The 22,224-nt window shown below is 51.7% G+C and overlaps 2 protein-coding genes across 7 annotated transcripts in view; one reads left to right on the top strand and one right to left on the bottom strand.

The window, feature by feature from the left end:
- The first annotated feature begins 2,863 nt into the window (after nt 1-2,863).
- Nucleotides 2,864-15,192, top strand: LOC144734504 (uncharacterized). Of its 2 annotated transcripts, none has more exons than XM_078616730.1 (4): nt 2,864-3,197; nt 9,785-10,261; nt 11,776-11,906; nt 12,573-15,192. In XM_078616730.1, the coding sequence occupies exons 2-4, from the start codon at nt 9,814-9,816 to the stop codon at nt 12,807-12,809; spliced, it is 816 nt and encodes a 271-aa protein (XP_078472856.1). In that variant the 5' UTR covers nt 2,864-3,197; nt 9,785-9,813; the 3' UTR covers nt 12,810-15,192. The 2 variants fall into 2 exon arrangements, with proteins under 2 accessions (XP_078472856.1, XP_078472855.1); XM_078616729.1 differs by having other exon boundaries at nt 9,782-10,261.
- Nucleotides 15,193-17,289: 2,097 nt separating this feature from the next.
- The window catches only part of DIPK2A (divergent protein kinase domain 2A), a 29,064-nt gene continuing 24,129 nt past the window's right edge, over nt 17,290-22,224 (bottom strand). For 4 of the 5 annotated variants that reach the window (XM_078616724.1, XM_078616727.1, XM_078616728.1 and 1 more), the window contains 2 exons: nt 21,053-21,215; nt 17,290-20,136 (listed from right to left, as the gene is read on the bottom strand). In XM_078616724.1, coding sequence (XP_078472850.1) covers nt 19,748-20,136; nt 21,053-21,215 — 552 coding nt within the window. In that variant the 3' untranslated portion in view covers nt 17,290-19,747. The remainder of the gene's footprint in view (nt 20,137-21,052; nt 21,216-22,224) is intronic. The other variant, XR_013588523.1, reaches the window with a different exon arrangement.

Here is a 22,224-nt window from a genome sequence, read left to right as displayed (position 1 = left end):
ACTTGCTCTATTACTATAGTACTGTACCGCCTTCAACTTCTATGAACGACTGGGTGTTTTAGGTTAGCGATTTGTCGTATTATTTGGCTGTAAAGCAAATGAAAAAATACAATTACTTTACTATGCAATTTAAACATTTATGTTGTAATATTTAAGTGGTTTATGTATTTATTTAGTGCCCCTTTATAACATCATGCTACAGGCCCCATACTAGCTTCATCCGGCACTGCTACCACCACCACCACCATCATCATCATCAGCCAGGTACAACACCGTAATAATCTTCTTGGTTCTTTCGGTAAAGTCACGTAGAAGGGAAATAATAAAATAATAAAAATAAAACATAATAAAATAATTCTCACGACGTTTCGGCCACAACGCAAGCTGCCGAAACGTCGTGATAATTATTTTATTATGTTTTATTTTATTACTTTATTATTTCCCTTCTACGTGACTTTACCGAAAGAACCAAGAAGATGAATCCCTGCAGTCACGAAAGCTTTAAATCGAAATTTAACCGTAATAATCATCAACATCAACCGATCGTTGATCGCTATCGTCGTGAGTCATTATCGATCCTTTGAAGGCCTCCCTCCGAACGTCGTCGCTCACGCAACTTGACAACCCGGATGACATCACAACTCGGATTACATCACAACTCAGAGGTTACACATCGCACTGGGCTACTCATTTGAGGCCGAGTCGACCTAGGGAAGGTCAAAAGCCGGCTCGGATATTCGCCACTGCTGCTGCTGCTGTTGTTGTTGGTCGGAGGCGTTAATCGAACTCGGATCGCGGTTTTCGCTCCCGCAGAGTCACACAGGAACACGTGGGCGCATATGGACATGGTCCACCATGAACCACATCCACGGCACAGACGACGGCAGTAAGATGCCGAGGCTGGAGTAGAACGTGGAACGACGCAAAGCCCCGATCCACAAATACGAAGAAGGAGACATCACAGCGATGATGATGATGATGACGCAGTTATCTGGCTTTGACCACCTGAATGTGAAATTGTCGTCGTGTTGCTCTGCATCTACATCAGCAGCATCCATTCCATCTGGTCCAACACCAATGGAGACTAGGCTCTAAGAAAAGCTGTCTCGGGTGTGGATCAATCAACTTCAAGGACAGTGCATATCATTATCATCATCAGAGTTGTTTCTTTTTGTTTGCATTTTGACTGCTTGTGTTGTGGTTATTGCAAACATGATGCCTTGTATAAAGGTGTCAGTTTTTGTACCAGTTTAAAGGGTAAAAACCTACTACTATATTTTGCCACTGGTAAAGGAGGTCTCATAGTGTAAATGCTTATCCCGAGCTCTCAATACTCTGATAGTGCGCTGTCTTTGAGTTGTGCGCCTTTTGGCGTCATCTGGTCCAACACCAATGGAGACTAGGCTCTAAGAAAAGCTGTCTCGGGTGTGGACCAATCAACTTCAAGGGCAGTGCATATCATTATCATCATCAGAGTTGTTTCTTTTTGTTTGCATTTTGACTGCATGTGTTGTGGTTATTGCAAACATGATGCCTTGTATAAAGGTGTCAGTTTTGTACCAGTTGAAAGGATAAAAACCTATTAGTAAACGAAACATTTTTATTTTATTTTTATCAGGTAAGGCCCACTTAGCTACGTAGCTCTTTCTCACAAGGGTCCTGGCCACAAATAAAAGTTCAGTGGTCGTGGAAATGTACCGCAGAAAAATACTCTAAACGCGGGTTTCTAAATGTGGAAGGAAAAATCGGAGCATGGGGAGAGAGACACGCAAACTACAAATATACAGCAGCAGGCGCCAGATTCCGGATCGAACCCACGACGTCCTACATACCAGGCGAGGTAGTTAACATATCCTAGCCACCGGGATGATGATGAGAGAGAGACGCAAACTCCAAATATACAGCAGCAGGCGTCAGGGTCGGGATCGAACCCACGACGTCCTACATACCAGACGAGGTAGTTAACATCTCCTAGCCACCGTGATGATGATGAGAGAGAGACGCAAACTCCAAACATACAACAAACGTCAGGGTCGGGATCGAACCCACGACGTCCTACATACCAGACGAGGTAGTTAACATCTCCTAGCCACCGTGATGATGATGAGAGAGAGACGCAAACTCCAAACATACAACAGACGTCAGGGTCGGGATCGAACCCACGACGTCCTACATACCAGGCGAGGTAGTTAACATCTCCTAGCCACCGGGATGATGATGAGAGTGAGCGAGAGGTGGGGGTTTTACATAAAGCTAAGTAAAACATTTTTACGAAATGATGAACGAAGCAAAGTGCCGAATACACCGAGCATATTCTTGTTTCCACTGATCGTAAAAAAGAGAGAGAGAGAGACGCAAACTCCAAATATATAACAGGCGTCCGGGTCGGGGTCGAACCCACGACCTCCTGCATACCAGGCGAGGTAGTCAACATCTCCTAGCCACCGGGATGATGATGAGAGAGAGAGAGAGGCATGCGATCTCCAAATATACAGCAGCAGCAGGCGTCAGGGTCGGGATCGAACCCACGACCTCCTGCATACCAGGCGAGGTAGTCAACATCTCGCAACCGCAAGAAGTGACTGGCAAGCGCACAAAGGCCAGACGTGGGTGCACGACTCAACATCGTCACCCTTCAACGCGGTTACGACATCGCCGGTGGTGTTGGCACAGACTCGAGAAAGGCACCGATTTCGTCCACGACATTTCACTCGCGTCCACAGCGGTGGTTTGCAACACGCGTGGAAGTTCCCACGTTTGCGTGGGGACGATGTTGCTGCTGCTGCTGATGGCGCTTATGTGGGAGGTGCTTGGGGGAGGAGTTCTCGCGAAAACTCCAGGGACCTCTTTAAAAGGAGGTGGAGTGACTGACACTCCGCTATTCGCTCGGAGAATTTTTTTTATCGATTTACCAACCACCACCACCAACCACAATTACCAACAACCACCACCACCACCAACAACCACCAACAATTTCTATTTAAAGCTTTCGTGACTGCAGGGATTTATCTTCTTGGTTCTTTCGGTAAAGTCACGTATAAGGGAAGTAATAAAATAATAAAAATAAAACATAATAAAATAATTCTCACGACGTTTCGGCCACAACGCAAGCAGCCGTCCTCAGGTGAAGACCAGGTCTGTCGGGGAGATAGCAACATCACCGTCGCCCAAGCAACATTCAAGCCAACACCGCCCCGGTAGGACACAATTGTTTTCTGATGAATGATGACGCGTTTATAGGCGTGCGCTTGACAATCTTGTAATGCGGGTACACTCTTTAACGCGAGACAATTTGGTGCAACTTTGGGAGCCACGGCGGCGAGATTTTAACGACCTCGCCAGCTACACGCGTGGGGAGAGAGGTCGTGGATTCGATTCCCCAACCTGACGATGACTGCTGTATATTCGGAGTCTGCGTGTGTTTCTCTCCCCGTGGTCTCGTGGATTTTTCTCCCGGTCGTCCGGTTTGAACCTTCCACATTGAGAGTGTTTGGCTGATATAAATGTCCACGTGGTGATGATGATGATAATCCGTCTTCGTTGAGCTATCATTTGTGGCCGGGTCGCTTCTGAAAGAGTTACATAGCTCAGCGAACCTTACCGCGATTTATTCATTTGGGTACACTTTGTAACATGGGTACACTTTGTAACATGGATACACTTTGTGACATGGGTACACATTGTGACATGGGTACACTTTGTAACATGGGTACACTTTGTAACATGGGTACACTTTGTAACATGGGTACACTTTGTAACATGGATACACTTTGTGACATGGGTACACTTTGTAACATGGGTACGCTTTGTAACATGGGTACACATTGTGACATGGGTACACTTTGTAACATGGGTACACTTTGTAACATGGGTACAACTGAACCATGATCATCGTTAACCATGATCAATCCACCGCTGCATGAAGGCGTTTGTCCCCACCCCGTGTCGGCCGGTGGGAGTAGTTTGACCATACTTCACCACGCTGGTCAGTGTGGCTGTGTGAAGAGGGAGGACATCAGGACCTGTTCTGACACGTGTGCGAACATCATCACTAGGGAGACAAAGGCGGTCGTACGTGGGTGCCGCCCTTCGTAGGTGCTCGCTGAGAGCACTTGACCCAACAGCCTGCTAAGGCTTCACGGGGAATCTCTATCTTTGTTGTGTTTCTCTCTCTCTCCGCCTCTCCTTCGCCGTATGCCCTTGTGCAGTGACGTAGATGGGCCGCACTTACCGGCAGCCGTAGATGGGGCCCATCTCAGAGGTCGCAACCGGGTACCCGATACCCGTACCCTACCCGATACCCGGCTACCCGTACCCGTACGGGTACCCGATTGCGACCCTGGTGCGGCCGGGTACGGGTGGGCCGTGAGTCACTGGTGAGTCACCGTTTGTCACTCATTTCCCAACTTCTTGTCTCTTCTCACAATTCAAGTTCCTAGAATCAACCCACCCATGCCTGCAACATGGCTTCATCCCAGAGGTCGCAATCAAATACCTGATACCCGTACCCTACCCGTACCCGGCCGGGTACGGGTAGGTTACGGGTACGGCCGGGTACGGGTACCCGTTTGCGACCCTGGTGCGGCCGGGTACGGGTACGGGTAAGGAGTCAAAACCCGTTTGCGACCTCTGGCCCATCTGCCACCAGGGGAGGGGCTGCAGTACCAGCCCAAGAGGGGGGGGGGGGCTACGGGGGGCTCATGATCCCAGACAGCGAAGCCTGTCGGCGCTACCAATGGGGGGGGGGGGGGCTACGGGGGATCTAGGACCCCAAGCTGCACCCACCCCTCGATGGGCAAGGGGCATAAACGGGCACCTCCCCAGCCGATCGGGACCCCAGTCTGATGGTGCATTGTCTTTGAGTTGTGCGCCTTTTGGCGTCATCTGGTCCAACACCATGTGAGACTAGGCTCTAAGGAAAGCTGTCTCGGGTGTGGACCAATCAACTTCAAGGACAGTGCATACATTTTCTTGGTTCTTTCGGTAAAGTCACGTAGAATGGAAATAAAAAAATTCTGTCTATATTTTTATTATTTTATTATTTCCATTCTACGTGACTTTACCGAAAGAACCAAGAAGATGAATCCCTGCAGTCACGAAAGCTTTAAAAAGTGCATACATTATCAGAGTTATGTTTTTTGTTTGCATTATGACTGCAGGTATTGTGGTCTATGCAAACATGACTCTTTGTAAAAAAAAGGTTTTGTTGCCAGATAGAAGGGTAAAAAACCAATTATCACCCCAGTTAAAGACCGAAGACCACAAGACCAGCTAGATAGGACCGAGAGACCCTTAGCCCCGCTGTCCTTACCAGGGCCGCGACTCTGTGCGGCTCAGGGGTGAGACCCTGGGAACCTCTGGCCCGACGTCCTTGTGTAATAAAGCTCGTTGAGGCGACTTCTGGAATCCGTCTTTTATTCAACTTGTATTACAGCTTTCCTTCACGCTGCTGACAGGCAGCGTGAGAGGGACAGAGAGAGAGAGACGCACTGCCACGTGGCAACTCGGAGCCCCACTCCCACGTGGCCCCCTTCCTCTGTTCGTTCCCGTTCTGACCACGTGTCATTCGTCTCCACCCCTATTTAATACCCGGGTCACGTGGTACGTTTCCGCCAATCCTCGTTAGCCTCCATGGAATATTCCAGGCTCCCTCGTCAGCTCCCGGGACCACGCCCCTGACTCATCTCCCCATTGGCTGTGGCCAAAGCCCGCAGAACCAATCCCCTACTTACAGCTGTCACCTTTCCATTACGTCAGGGCCATGCCCCTAGGCTTCCCCCCATTGGCTGTAAACCAGGCCCGGCAGAGCCAATCATCATGACGAGTTGTGATACGTCAGTGAGCCGGACATATCCTCACATTACACTTGTAAGGGCCGGTCAGCGGTCGGAACTCGCACCCTCGCTAGGGCGAGCTAGAATCGCCTCCCCCTAGGCACCCATAGCCGTAGGAGCCTGAGTATCGTCCTGTGTAAGGGCACGTGAGCCCCGAGGCAGTACCTCCCCAGACGGTGGTGTAGGAGGACGGTAACCCCGAGTGTGCTGGGACTGTAGTGCCGAGCGAGGTGGTTTAATAATAAAGATTGTTGCCTTTGTAGTGTTGTAAAGGACGGACTTCTAAACTTCTTTATGGCACACACTGTTTATTGTCTTAGTACACAGTCCCTAATACACACAAAGGGGTATATGGTCCCCTCACCCGTTACCCTGAGGAGGTACACCCTCCGGACCTTGTACAGCTCCACACTCACGATTAGCTCCTATTCTAAGGAGGTACAGCCTCCGGACTTGCTGTCTATCTAGTCTCCCTGCTATCCCAGCGTCCTCCGGCTTGGACCTAGGGGAGGCACACCGACCCACCGCTGGCCCGGCGGGACCCCGACCTCTGGTCGCTCAAGACCTTCGCCCTGACAAGGGCGGGAAGGCTGGGAGCCAGGGTCCTCCCTATCCAGGACCTAATCTCCCCTGACCACTGGTGACACTGAGCCCCAGCCCTGATAAGGGCTGGAGGGCTTGGTCCAGGGTCCTAGATGTCTTCGGCCGACTTGGGTCTTCGTGTAGCAGAACTGCCAAGAGCTCTCAGCGCTCCGGCTTTTATATCTGTTCTTGGCCGAGTTGTCCAATCCCCGGTCACCTTGTGGAACCCCCCCGATTGGTCCTTCCCAATCTGGCGTTTGGATTCCACCTCACCCCATTTGACCCTGACCGTTTGATCGAGCGGGAAAACGTTGTTTACGATCCGCTCTCTCACAGCTTGCGAACAGCGAGTCGTTATCACCACTACACCTTCAAGAACCGTCTCCGACATCTCCTGAATCCACAACACTTGCATAGACAGACAGGCAGGTAACCATAGAGACAGGTAACCATAGAGACAGGCAGGTAACCATAGTGACAGGCAGGTAACCAAAGAGACAGGTAACCATAGAGACAGGCAGGTAGCCATGGAGACAGGCAGGTAGCCATAGAGACAGGCAGATAACTATGGAGTCAGGCAGGTAGTCCTAGAGACAGGCAGGTAACCATAGAGACAGGCAGATAACCATAGCGACAGGCAGGTAGCCATAGAGACAGACAGGTAACCATGGAGACAGGCAGGTAACCATAGAGACAGGCAGGTAGCCATGGAGACAGGCAGGTGACCATAGAGACAGGCAGGTAACCATGTAGACAGGCAGGTAACCATACAGACAGGCAGGTAACCATGGAGACAGGCAGGTAGGGTGGTAGTTTGGTAGGCAGGCAGTCTCACTGATGGACACACACAGGCAAGCCAGACGGGAAGATAGACAAACAGGTCGACTGGTAGATGGCCATGCAAGTCGGTATATAGACAAACAGGGAGACTGGTAGATGGCTATACAAGTCGGTATATAGACAAACAGGGAGACTGGTAGATGGCCATGCAAGTCGTATATAGACAAACAGGGAGACTGGTAGATGGCCATGCAAGTCGGTATATAGACAAACAGGGAGACTGGTAGATGGCCATGCAAGTCGGTATATAGACAAACAGGGTGACTGGTAGATGGCTATACAAGTCGGTATATAGACAAACAGGGAGACTGGTAGATGGCCATGCAAGTCGTATATAGACAAACAGGGAGACTGGTAGATGGCCATGCAAGTCGGTATATAGACAAACAGGGAGACTGGTAGATGGCTATACAAGTCGGTATATAGACAAACAGGGAGACTGGTAGATGGCCATGCAAGTCGTATATAGACAAACAGGGAGACTGGTAGATGGCCATGCAAGTCGGTATATAGACAAACAGGGAGACTGGTAGATGGCCATGCAAGTCGTATATAGACAAACAGGGAGACTGGTAGATGGCCATGCAAGTCGGTATATAGACAAACAGGGAGACTGGTAGATGGCCATGCAAGTCGGTATATAGACAAACAGGGAGACTGGTAGATGGCTATACAAGTCGGTATATAGACAAACAGGGAGACTGGTAGATGGCAATGCAAGTCGTATATAGACAAACAGGGAGACTGGTAGATGGCCATGCAAGTCGGTATATAGACAAACAGGGAGACTGGTAGATGGCTATACAAGTCGGTATATAGACAAACAGGGAGACTGGTAGATGGCCATGCAAGTCGTATATAGACAAACAGGGAGACTGGTAGATGGCCATGCAAGTCGGTATATAGACAAACAGGGAGACTGGTAGATGGCCATGCAAGTCGTATATAGACAAACAGGGAGACTGGTAGATGGCCATGCAAGTCGGTATATAGACAAACAGGGAGACTGGTAGATGGCCATGCAAGTCGGTATATAGACAAGCATGGAGACAGACACTCGCAGGCAGCTAGACACAACAAAGATCACCCGTATAGCCCTCACAGGCGGTTGGGGCAAGTGTTATTATTAGGCAGTATCACAGATGAAGGCGGCATGGCACACGAGGGGGGATGGGTGGTCAGCACAACGCTCGGCAGCTGTACACCACACACACACAGTACACACACAGTACACACACACACAGCTCACGCACACACACAACTCACGCACAACTCATACACAGGACACACACAGCACACACACAGCTTACACACACACACACACCTCTCACACACACAGCACACACAACTCACACACACAGCTCCCACTTACAGCCCGTATCACATACACATCTCTCACACACACTCAGCTCACACACAACTCACACACAGCCCCTATCACACAGCTCACACACACAGCCCCCAGCACACAGCTTACACACACACACAGCTCACACACACACAGCTCACACACACAGATCACACACACACACACAGCTTACACCCACACACAGCTTACACACACACACACAGCTTACACCCACACACAGCTTACACACACACACAGCTCACACACACACAGCTCACACACACACACAGCTCACACACACACACACACAGCTCACACACAGCTTACACACACACACAGCTTACACACACACAGCTCACACACACACACAGCTCACACACACACACACACAGCTCACACACAGCTTACACACACACACAGCTTACACACACACACACAGCTTACACACACACACAGCTTACACACACACACAGCTTACACACACACAGCTCACACACACACACAGCTCACACACAGCTTACACACACACACAGCTTACACACACACACACAGCTTACACACACACACACAGCTCACACACAGCTTACACACACGCACACAGCTTACACACACACACAGCTTACACACACACACAGCTTACACACACACAGCTCACACACACACACAGCTCACACACAGCTTACACACACACACAGCTTACACACACACACAGCTTACACACACACACACAGCTTACACACACACACAGCTTACACACACACACAGCTTACACACACACAGCTCACACACACACACAGCTCACACACAGCTTACACACACACACAGCTTACACACACACACAGCTTACACACACACACAGCTTACACACACACACAGCTTACACACACACACACAGCTTACACACACACACAGCTTACACACACACAGCTCACACACACACAGCTCACACACACACACAGCTCACACATACACACACACAGCTCACACACACAGCTTACACACACACACAGCTTACACACACACACAGCTTACAAGCTCAACAGCAGGACACGCATGGGCCTGCCCGGGCCGGTGAATCACCTCCACCTCTACTCCCCCCCACCACCCCCCCCCACCACCAACTCACCCACCACCCCCCACCACCCCTACCCCACCCCCACTCCCCACGCACAACCAGCAGGCGTGTAGAGCGAGGAGGAGGGAACTGAGATGATAAAGACGACCCGTGCCAGGCGAGGAGGGTGGGCACTACCGTCGGACCCCAGCCACCGACCCCAGCATCCTCATCCTGCTGCCACCACTCTACCACCACCACCACCACAGCTGCTGCTCCTGCTGCTGCTGCTACTCCTGCTGCATCTCCCCCTGCTCCTCGCGTCTCCTGCGAAGAGGAGTCCCGACAGAGAGAGGGGGAGAGCCCAGATCATGGAAGTCAAAGCAGACGGCCGCGTGGGGAAGTCGACCCCAGCGGTGGGGTACGCGGAGGAGCAGACGGATGAGCAGCAGCAGCCGCAGCATCAGCATCAGGCGACGCGTCTGAAGGTGGCGTCACGGGAGGTCGTGGCGCTGGTGAACGAGGAGCAGGGCTGGGTGCTGGCAGCACGCGGAGCCGCCCTGGAGGCGAGGAAGTGCCACCCAGACGGTCCTCAGCCTCCCGGTGAGATGGGGGAGGGGGTGATGGTGATGGTGGTGGAGGTTGATAGTGATGGAGGTGGTGGTGGAGGTGGTGGTGGAGGTGGTGGTTGGTGGTGGTGGAGGTGGTGGTGGTGGTGGTGGAGGTGGTGGTGGAGGTGGTGGTGGAGGTGGTGGTGGAGGTGGTGGTGGAGGTGGTGGTGGAGGTGGTGGTGGTGGTGGAGGTGGTAATGTAGGTGGTGGTGGAGGTTGGTAGTGGTGATGGTGGTGGTGATGGTGGTGGTGATGTAGATTGATAGTGATGGAGGTGGTGGTGGAGGTTGGTAGTGGTGATGGTGATGTAGGTTGGTAGTGATGGAGGTGGTGATGTAGATTGATAGTGATGGAGGTGGTGGTGGAGGTTGGTAGTGGTGATGGTGAAATGAGTACCTGGTGTGGTGTGTAAACATCGCCACTGGGGAGACAAAGGCGGTCGGGCGTGGTGCTGGCCACCCACCCCCTCGTGTACCGTTCTGGCCTTCATAGGTGCTCGCTAACAGCACTTGCCCCTACAGTCTGTTAAGGCTATACGGGGGATCTTTGTTATCTTTGGAGGTGGTGATGGAGGTGGTGATGTAGATTGATAGTGATGGAGGTGGAGGTTGGTAGTGGTGATGGTGGTGGAGGATGATAGTGATGGGTGATAGTGGTGGAGGTTGGTAGTGGTGATGGTGGTGGAATGGAGGAGGCGGTGGTGGTGGAGGTTGTGGGCGGAGATCTATTGGACAACGGTGAAAAGTATCTGCATAGCTCATCGGATTCCTCCAGTAGTTTTGCTTGAGAAGTATTGACGTACGTGCTGTTGTAATGTTTTGTACGTACCAAAACATAATCATTGGTGGGTGGGGGTGGGGGTGATTGTTGATAATAATCTGAAACAACACATGCATGAGGGCGACGTTCCGAGCAATGGCCCTTCTATTCCACGTATGTATGTGTGGACCATTCTAAGGCGCGTGTCGAGTTGATATTGCGCGCTGCGTGCAAATCCACAGGCGAGGCGGCGGAGTGTCGCGGGGAGCCGTGGCTCCACCTTTGAGCACGATCTACGGCGAACACACAACTCCGCCCTCCCCCTCCCACAGCGCAATACTTGGCGCTCCGATCGTGTTTCTCACTCGTGTGTTGTTTGTTACGTTCCGATCTCGCGCCGCCCCCCCCCCCCTACTGCATGTGGTGTGTGAAAGAGCTTCATAGCTCATCGGATTCCTCCACCATGTTCTCATTAGCCCTCTCCACCGCGTCTCCCACCTCATCCAACGTCTCCCTCCACCCCCTCCTCTCACGTCTCCCTCCATCCCCTCTCATCCCGCGTCTCCCCCCACCCCCTCCTCCCACGTCTCCCTCCACCCCCTCCCACGTCTCCCTCCACCCCCTCCCACGTCTCCCTCCACCCCCTCCACCCCCTCCCACGTCTCCCTCCACCCCCTCCCACGTCTCCCTCCACCCCCTCTCCTCCCACGTCTCCCTCCACCCCCTCTCCTCCCGCTTCTCCCACAGGCTCCATGGCCACGCTGTACCGCTACAAGAGCTCGAACCCGACCGATGGTTGCGACTTCGTGTCTCTGGGCTTCGGGCAGAAGATGCTGTGCGTGGGACCGCCTGCAGAGCACCCCACGGTCACGCTCAAGGTGCTTTGGGTGGAGACACGTGGAGGGGGGTGGTGGAAACCCCCGGAGGGGGGGAGGGGGAACCCCCAGAGGGGGGGGGGGGAACTCCCGGAAGGGAAATCCCGGAGGGGGCAGGGAACCCCGGAGGGGAGTGGGGGCGGGGCACACCCCCCATGGGTATGCTGTCCGAGTGTGACTGTAAATGTTTTTTGTTTAACATTTAAACAATATATCGTGTTCCGGCTCGTTCGCGCGTTTTGGTGAGTCCGAGCCAAACGCGAATTGAGAACCCGGCCGTCGCTGGGGTGGGGTGTGGTTGCCTCTCCTGGGTAAACAAGCACAACAACAAATTTCGATGTAAAGCTTTCGTGACTGCAGGGATTCATCTTCTTGGTTCTTTCGGTAAAGTGAGAATTATTTTATTATGTTTTATTTTTATTATTTTATTACTTCCCTTCTACGTGACTTTACCGAAAGAACCAAGAAGAAGCACAACAACAGTCAGGGAAACAACTTGAGCTGGTCTCAGCCATGCTCTGTGAGATTGCCTTCAGCCGAGCCGATCTTAAGCCGAGCCACAGCTGAACCACTGGGTGCACGTTTTGTGGAGGATCCGAGCGAGAGCGCCTCAAGCCCTGAGCTGCCACTTCACACAGTGACCCTCCCTGCCCTCCCTCCACCCCCCAGGAGTGTGAGAGCCCCGAGACGGTGAGCTCGCTGGACAAGGAGTCGTGGGGCTGCGTGTTCCTGCGGCGCGGCAGGAGGCACGGCACGGAGCTGGAGAGCGCCGCGTTCCGCGGGAGCTTCCTCAGCGTCCCCAACTACGGGGCCGTGGGCCTGCAACCCCGCGTCGCCGGCTCCGTCGCGGTCGAATCCGACTCGAACCCCTGCCTCTTCAACTTCGTCGCGGCCGTGCGTCGGTGACGGCCACGATCGGTCGTGGACGGCGCCGCCTCTTCGCGTGTTCCTCCGCCAAGACGGCGACGACGGCTCCCTGTTCCTCTGTCGCCAGCAATTTGTTTTCTCCCCGAGGTTTCGTCGGCGTCGCGGAGAAAACCCCGAGGAAGGGTCACGACCGGGGAAAATCCTCGCCGCGAGCCCACGGAAAGCGGAGATCGGAGAGCTACTTCCGAGCGTCGCTCTCTGGCCCCCGCGCTCGGGTTGAGCGGGGGCGGCCTGCATCTCTCCCACCTCGGCCTGCCGCGGGAGAGTCATTGGGTGTCGGTGCCGACTGCAGGCATTTTGTTTTTTTACTCACGAGCCCGCCCGACGCTCGTGGTCGCGATCACACTTCGTAAAAAAAAAAAGCTCGGATACGAAACGGAGCTTTTGTGTAAAGTTGCGTCGCTCTTAGGGACACGCCGTGGTGGCAAGGCCTCATCTTCCTCGTCTGGTATGCAGGAGGTCGTGGGTTTGATCCCGACCCTGACGCCTGCTGTATATTTGCAGTCTGCGTCTCTCTCATCATCATCACTGTGGCTCGGAGATGTTATTTCCCTCGCCTGGTGTACAGGAGGTCGTGGGTTCGATCCCGATCCCGATGCCTGCTGTATATTTGGAGTTTGCGTCTCTCTCTCTCATCATCATCACGGTGGCTAGGAGATGTTAACTACCTCGCCTGGTATACAGGAGGTCGTGGGTTCGACCCCGACGCCTGCTGTATTTTTGAAGTTTGCGTCTCTCTCTCTCTCTCATCATCACGGTGGCTAGGAGATGTTAACTACCTCGCCTGGTATGCAGGAGGTCGTGGGTTCGATCCTGTTCCCAATGCCTGCTGTATATTTGGAGTTTGCGTGTCTCTCTCTCTCCGTGGTCGTGTGTATTTTTCTCCGGGTCCTCTGGTTTTTCCCTCCACATTTCGAATCGACGTCACGCGTTTAGAGTATTTGGGCGCTATAAATGTTCACGTGACATGAGCCACTTCGTTGAGTTGTCATTTGTGGCCACGTTGCTTCTGAAAAAAGAGCTGCATAAGCTCAGTGGACCTTACCTGGGAAAATAAAAAAATAAACATAGTAAACCATGCACGTACCCATCGAGCCACATGCATGCCTACCCACCTAAACACCTACCCACCTAAACACCTATCGATGTACCTTTACCTACCCATGTACCTTTACCTGGTAAAGTAAAACACTGTTTTGGGTTACACCTGACACGCTCACCAAAGCACTGCCCAACACCTGTGGAAGCCAGAAATACTCTGTTTTTTTTCGGTAAAGTCATGTAGGTAAAAAAAGAAAATAAATAAAAATCACGACGTTTCGGAGGCAACACAAGCTTCCGTCTTCAGGTGGAACCGTCACAGCAAAATTGCTGCATCAAGTGTGTGTGTGTTTTTTTTACCTACGTGACTTTACCGAAAAAAACGTAGAGTATGGACCCTTGCAGTCACGAAAACTTCAAATCTAGAATTAAGCCACAGACAATGAACTATGTCGTGAAAAATAATTATTTGAAAATATACCGGCCAGCTTTCCTGCCCTCGTCCGCATAGCCGTGGGGCTTCCGTACCGCTAGCAGGCCTGAAGATAAAAACAAAAGGATGACGTGATTTCAACCGGCGTTGCCAATGCATATTGTTGACCGGAACAAGGGCTGGTTTATCTTCTTGGTTCTTTCGGTAAAGTCACATAGAAGGGAAATAATAAAATAATAAAAATATTTTTCTTTTTAATAAAATAATATCGTTGACCGGAACAAGGGCTGGTTAATCTTCTTGGTTCTTTCGGTAAAGTCACGTAGAATGGAAATAATAAAATAAAAAAGATATGTTTTATTTTTAATAAAATAATATTGTTGACCGGAACAAGGGCTGGTTTATCTTCTTGGTTCTTTCGGAAAGTCACGTAGAAGGGAAATGATAAAAAAAGAAAATTTTGTATTTTTAATAAATTAATAAAATATTTGTATGTTTTTTATTTTATGATTTCCCTTCTACGTGACTTTTACCGAAAGAACCAAGAAGATAAAGTCACGTAGAAGGGAAATAATAAAATAAAAAATATGTTTTATTTTGATTCTTTAATAAAAAACTTATTATTTTATGATTTCCCTTCTACGTGACTTTACCGAAAGAACCAAGAAGATGAATCCCTGCAGTCACGAAAGCTTTAAATCGAAAGGGCTGGTTTGTCTAACAGGGCAAGCGATGTAATCCACAAGCGAGCGCGGTTGTTTTCATTTTCCTTCTCTCCCCGTGTCCAAAGCGCGGTCGTGCGTTGCCCGACACCACAGTCGCACCCCTTTGTGGAATTTCTACGATGAAAATAAAAGATTTGCGTGAAGCGCACCAGCACTCCCGCGACATCTCTTCCGTGTCGTTTTGTATCGGCGATTTCGGTGTCCCGCGCGTGTCGTCGCCTTGGGTCACTCGTCCGACACACGGTTTTGTTGACGGAGATGCAAGGGGCCGTCTGGAACGCTCTTCCTTCCGATATTAGGAAGCCGATGGAGATTTGCACTTTTAAATCTGGATTGAAAACTCATTTATTTAGAACTGATTTTTGTATTTCGTTTCTTGTCCTTCAACCGCACCTCTGATTAGCACAGTTGGTGACGTATGGTGGTGCGGAATACATGCATACAATTTCACAACCGCCACCACCTAATTTCATTACAACTATGGCCATCACTTTGAAATCCACCACAAGGCAATTCCACCACTGCCACCAAACACTACTGACAATGTGGCAATCACCACCACCACCCATCAACGCTGTCATTTTAATTACCACCACCAAAATCTCACAAACCTCCGCCCATCACCACCCTCGACCTGGTTGCGTACGTAATCCTTTATTTATAGAAAAGGAGCGTTATCCATCTGAGCCGTTCTGTGTTGGTGGGAGTGAAAACAATTGGCCACAGCTGCTGCCCGGTCGAAAAACAAAAACCCAGTCATGGAAACGAACGGCGTTATTGCTACGGGGAACACAGCTCTCGTTTGGAATGATTGCATTTCACAAGGTACAGTACCGTCACTTTACCCGCAGTAAAGTGTCATCCTCTTTTTAAAAACTCGCTCGCACGATCACCCCCAACCCCGGCACCTCCGCCACCATGTTTTCCGCGTGAACAAAAAAACGCAAATGAAGTAAGAGCAAATCATTCGATTCCTCATCGTTCCGATCACATCAACCGTCACCAGCCCTCCTGCGCAGGAGCGAGATGAACAAACACAATCATCCGTACGGATTGCAAAACATCTCTTAAGGTAAAGATCAGGAGGAAGGAATAAGTGAGAGCCTCGGTGATACAAATAATTTTGAGATCAAGGGAGAGAGGTGAGCTGGATTGGACACGTGGTTTTTTTCCCCCGTGCAATTCGAGGCGATCTGAGGCAGACTCACTCGGAGACCGACAGACACACAGACTGGTGTAGAGACCCACAGACTTGCACACTCAGACTGATACACACACAGTGACGCACACACTCGCAGATACCTACACTCAGACCGATGGATACAATGTGATCTATAGATGCTGTGGGTGCAGTATCGGCACAGCGGTGAGCGCACTCCAAAACGAACCCAGACACCCAAGTTCGATGTCCCCGTCACCGATAAATATCAGTGGTGCGGTCTTGGGCCTCCCTCTCTTCACCAACCCGCATTGCCCATCGTGGTGAAGTATGGTCAAATAAAAAAAACTCATGACACACAAAGCATCGGGAGGAAGCCTTCACTCAGTAGTGGATCGACAAAGATCTGCAAATCATTATTTTTCCTACGGAGGAGGGAGGATGAAGAGGGGAGGGGGGTGGGATGAAGAGCGTCAGACCGTGGAGGAGTTACGAGGACAGTGGACGTGACTAGAGAAGAGGCACAGAGTAGAAACCTCCTGGAGGGACGCAGGAAATCTCCGCAGCCTAACACCCGGCGTGGCTTCCGGGTTCCAAGAATAGTCGGAGTGATGTTGATTACTGGGGGTGTCCCCCCCCCCCCCCATCATCATCCCTCCCAGACACCCCCCCCCCCCCGCCCTCCGACCTCCGAGGCCCCCTATTCAACTCACCATAGGCACAACGATGACGAAGAACACCCAGGTTAGATACCCGAAACGAAAACCAGAACCGAACGTTGTAAACCGTTTGCTGCTGCTGCTGCTGTTTTCACAGCGACATTTCTCCGCAGCGTCGTGCCCCGCTACACGCCGTCCCGTTCGCCACGGCGACGCGTCCGACGTTTCGCGCTGCGCCAAACAGCGGGGCAGAAGAGTCGTGGCACGACTGCGAAAACCAACCCGAGCTCGACTCCTCTCCTGCTGACGAGACATCGAATCTCAAAGCCGCTCAAGACGCACTCCTAGGGGGGAAGGCCGCCAGGCTGATGGGATGTGTACAAAAAAAAATGTGTATGTGGAGGGGCAGATATGGGAAGGATATGGACGATTGGTCTTTTCACAGTCAGCTGAAACAATCTCCATTCGCCCCGAACGGGATGCGACAGCGTGGTGGGTTTCTGCCCTCTAACGGCTATGCCCGGGATCGCAAACTTTTGAGAGTTCATCTTCTTGGTTCTTTCGGTAAAGTCACGTAGAATGGAAATAATAAAATAATAAAAATAAAACATAATAAAATAATATGTTTATTTTTATTACTTCATTATTTCCCTTCTACGCGACTTTACCGAAAGAACCAAGAAGATGAATCCCTGCAGTCACGAAAGCTTTACATCGAAATTTTGAGAGTTCGTTTCGTTGAAACGAGAAGATAACTCAAGTGGATGGGGGGGGGGGCCCGCACCCCACAGGGGGCAATCTCATTGCGACAGCGATGCAATCGTTCAGGGCAGCAGGGTGGCGGTGCAGTGGTCACGCTCGCGCCTCACAGGGAATAGCTGGGGTTCAACTCCCTCCCTGGGACTCTATTTTTGTGTGCAGTGTGTGTGTCGCCTCCCCCTGTTCTAGAGTGTGTGTGTAGTGTGTGTGTGCAGTGTGTGTGTCGCCTCCTGTTCCACAGTGTGTGTGTGTAGTGTGTGTGCAGTGTGTGTGTCGCCTCCCCCTGTTCTAGAGTGTGTGTGTGTAGTGTGTGTGTGCAGTGTGTGTGTCGCCTCCTGTTCCACAGTGTGTGTGTGTAGTGTGTGTGCAGTGTGTGTGTCGCCTCCCCCTGTTCTAGAGTGTGTGTGTAGTGTGTGTGTGCAGTGTGTGTGTCGCCTCCTGTTCCACAATGTGTGTGTGTGTGCAGTGTGTATGTCGCCTCCCTGTTCTAGAGTGTGTGTGTGTGTTAGTGTGTATGTATTTAGGCCTTCATAGGTGCTCGCTAACAGCACTTGCCCCTACAGTCTGTTAAGGCTATACGGGGGATCTTTATGTATTTCCCCTGTTGTAGTGTGCGTGTGTTCAGTGTGTGTGTACTGCCCCTGTTCTAGAGAGAGTGTGTGTGTGTTCAGTGTGTGTGTACTGCCCCTGTTCCACAGTGTGTGTGTGTGTTCAGTGTGTGTGTACTCCCCCTGTTCTAAAGAGAGTGAGTGTGTGTTCAGTGTGTGTTCAGTGTGTGTGTGTATTCAGTGTGTATGTACTCCCCCTGTTCTAGAGAGAGTGAGTGTGTTAGTGTATTCAGTGTGTATGTACTCCCCCTGTTTTACAGAGTGTGTGTGTGTTCAGTGTGTGTGCACTCCCCCTGTTCTACAGAGTGTGTGTTAGTGTGTGTGTACTCCCCCTGTTCTACAGAGTGTGTGTGTGTGTTCAGTTTGTATGCACTCCCCCTGTTCTACAGTGTGTGTGTTCAGTGTGTGTGTGTGTTCAGTGTGTATGTACTCCCCCTGTTCTACAGTGTGTGTGTTCAGTGTGTGTGTGTGTTCAGTTTGTATGCACTCCCCCTGTTCTACAGTGTGTGTGTTCAGTGTGTGTGTGTGTTCAGTGTGTATGTACTCCCCCTGTTCTACAGTGTGTGTGTTCAGTGTGTGTGTGTGTTCAGTTTGTATGCACTCCCCCTGTTCTACAGTGTGTGTGTTCAGTGTGTGTGTGTGTTCAGTGTGTATGTACTCCCCCTGTTCTACAGAGTGTGTGTGTGTGTTCAGTTTGTATGCACTCCCCCTGTCCTACAGAGTGTGTGTTCAGTTTGTTCAAATTTTGCCCGATTCGAAAAAAAAAATCGCACCACAAAATCACTCGCTCGGGATCACCACGCGGAGCAAACGTCGCCAAACTACCGCGAGACCACCGGGCAGTCGGTGCGACGAGAGCGATAGCGCGAACAAACACCACGCGTACAGTGCCCAATTGGTCACTGCTAACACTGCCCCGAGCGTGCGTTAGACGACAGGGAGGAGGAAGTGAGGCGAGTTCGGAAGCTTGCGGAAACTTAGCGGAATACAGTTTACAAAAACAACTAAAAATCTTCAAGTACCATATTTCACCGCACCTGGGGGGCCACGTCTTCCGGCCCCGGTAGCTCAGCGGCGGAGCGAGCGGAAGTCCCCGAGTTCGAATCCTGGTTGGCGGGGTGAGGGGGGGGGGGTTGCTTGTCTCGGCCCATCATCTCTCCGAAACGCGGTCGAGAAAATGAAGCACCACTTCGCAGGAGACGTCAATGGTGGTCGTCCTACGGATAGACTCGCTCGCACCCCCCCCGTCCTCCACCTGCCACGAGAATGTGGAATGTCTCCGGTGGCTGGCTCTGCAGGGCTGTAAACAGATGAGCGCCGGCCTCAACGATGCTCATCGGAGCAGGGGGGGTAGCGGAGAGTAAAAGAATCGTCGTCGCTCCGACCCAAACCTCACCGCGTGCGCTACCGCCACGTCCTCGCGTAACGGCAAACGCCGTCCACCATCGGCACTAACGGCAAGCGGCCAGGTCGCGGGTCGGGCAGCACCGGCCCCCTCCCCGCCGCCCCCCCCCCGTTCTCCCAAGTCAGCCGCTACCTCTCAGTGCCGCCACCGCCGACATCCACAATCCCCGCCGCCGCCGCCAGCTTGCTGTAGTTGGCGTTGAGATCGGCGAGCCATCTTCGCAACTCTCCGGCCGCCGCGGCCCGCCCGCCGGGCCTCTTGGGCCGCACGCATTCGGCCAGCAGGGCCTCCAGGCGGCCCGCCAGGGGCCGCGGGGCCCCCCCGAGCAGAGCCGCCCCGCCCCGGGTGCCCCCGGCCCACAGCGGAGCCAGGAGGTTGCGGCACACGGCGTAGTGGTTGTGGTCGTGAGAGAGTCGCGAGCAGAGGTGCTTGCGCGACGGAGAGAGGGCGAGGCAGTCGGAGTCGCGGCAATCCTGGTGCGCAGTCTCGTACGGGGAGTCGAATTGGGCCGGGCGCTCTGTGAGGGATGGGGGGAGGCGGTGAGGGGGTGGCGGTGTGTGGATAATAACGTACATAGTCAGCGAGACTACGTCACGGCGTTGCAGAGCCGAGTTCGTTTCCGGCAGATGTTCGAGATCCATCCTTGAGTCCGAGCCAGTTTTGCAACAGCAGGCTTAACAGGACGCGGGAAAGCAATTCTCACTGCAGGGCTATTGTAGTTCACAAGGATATTGTGAACTACAATATCTAGAATTAACACAAGGATCTTGTGAACTACAATATCTAGAATTAACACAAGGATCTTGTGAACTACAATATCTAGAATTAACACAAGGATCTTGTGAACTACAATATCTAGAATTAACACAAGGATCTTGTGAACTACAATATCTAGAATTAACACAAGGATCTTGTGAACTACAATATCTAGAATTAACACAAGGATCTTGTGAACTACAATATCTAGAATTAACACAAGGATCTTGTGAACTACAATATCTAGAATTAACACAAGGATCTTGTGAACTACAATATCTAGAATTAACACAAGGATCTTGTGAACTACAATATCTAGAATTAACACAAGGATCTTGTGAACTACAATATCTAGAATTAACACAAGGATCTTGTGAACTACAATATCTAGAATTAACACAAGGATCTTGTCCGTAGATCTGCTCCGTGTTTGTCCGACCCGTCGTTATTATCGTTGGAAAAATCCGAAAAAATCTGCGACGTGCGTCTAATTGTCTATGAACAAGTTCCCAGATTTCGCATGCAATTTGGGATCAAAAGCACCGCGCCCGGACACCTTTGTCTTCCCAGTGGCGATGTTTACGCACACACGTACACACACGCGCACCAGACACACACACGGGAGTTCCACGTCGTGGTTTTGCTGCAGGCTATCACCGGCGACGTCACGGCCGTACCCTGGCGGATGTGGCGCTTGTCCGACACCAGGACTCGCGAGGCCTCGGTGAGGATGAGCCGCCCGTCGCGCGTGCCCACGCCGAAGCTCTCGGCTCGCACGTCCAGCAGGTAGAGGCCAAAGTCCAGGTCGTTGTTGCTCAGCTGCTCCGCCAGCTCCAGGGCCTGCGGGAGGTGGTGGCGGACGGGGCAATGGTGGCGGAGGTGGTTACGGTGGTGGTGGTGGTGGTTATGATGGTGGTGGTTAGGATGATGATAGTGGCGGTGGTTATGACGGCGATTATGAATATGATGGTGGTGGAGTTGATTGATGGCGGTGATGATGGTTATGATGGTGGTGGTGATGATTGACGGTGGTGGTGGTGGTGGTGGTGATGATGGTTGTGGAGATGGTTATGATGGTGGTGGTGGTGATAGCTGTGACGGTGGTGGTGATGATTGACGGTGGTGGTGGTGGTGGTGATGATGATGGTTGTGGAGATGGTTGTGATGGTGGTGGTGATAGCTATGATGGTGGTGGAGATGGTTATGATGGTGGTGGTGATAGCTGTGACGGTGGGGGTGATGATTGACGGTGGTGGTGGTGATGATGCTGGTTGTGGAGATGGTTATGATGGTGGTGGTGATAGCTATGATGGTGGTGGTGATGATGATGGTTGTGGAGATGGTTGTGATGGTGGTGGTGGTGATGATGATGGTAGTGGAGATGATTGACGGTGGTGGTGGTGATGATGATGGTTGTGGAGATGGTTGTGATGGTGGTGGTGATAGCTATGATGGTGGTGGTGATGATTGACGGTGGTGGTGGTGGTGGTGATGATGGTTGTGGAGATGGTTATGATGGTGGTGGTGGTGATAGCTGTGACGGTGGTGGCGATGATTGACGGTGGTGGTGGTGGTGATGATGATGGTTGTGGAGATGGTTGTGATGGTGGTGGTGATAGCTGTGACGGTGGTGGCGATGATTGACGGTGGTAGTGGTGATGATGATGATGGTTGTGGAGATGGTTATGATGGTGGTTTCGGTGGTGATGGTTATGATGGTGGTGGTGATAGCTCTGACGGTGGTGGCGATGATTGACGGTGGTAGTGGTGATGATGATGGTTGTGGAGATGGTTATGATGGTGGTTTCGGTGGTGATGGTTATGATGGTGGTGGTGATAGTTCTGACGG

Source organism: Lampetra planeri, chromosome 51 (assembly GCF_965212315.1).
Source record: "Lampetra planeri chromosome 51, kcLamPlan1.2.h2, whole genome shotgun sequence".
Classification (NCBI taxonomy): Eukaryota; Metazoa; Chordata; class Hyperoartia; order Petromyzontiformes; family Petromyzontidae; genus Lampetra; species Lampetra planeri.
This window is presented reverse-complemented; position numbering and strand designations above follow the sequence as displayed.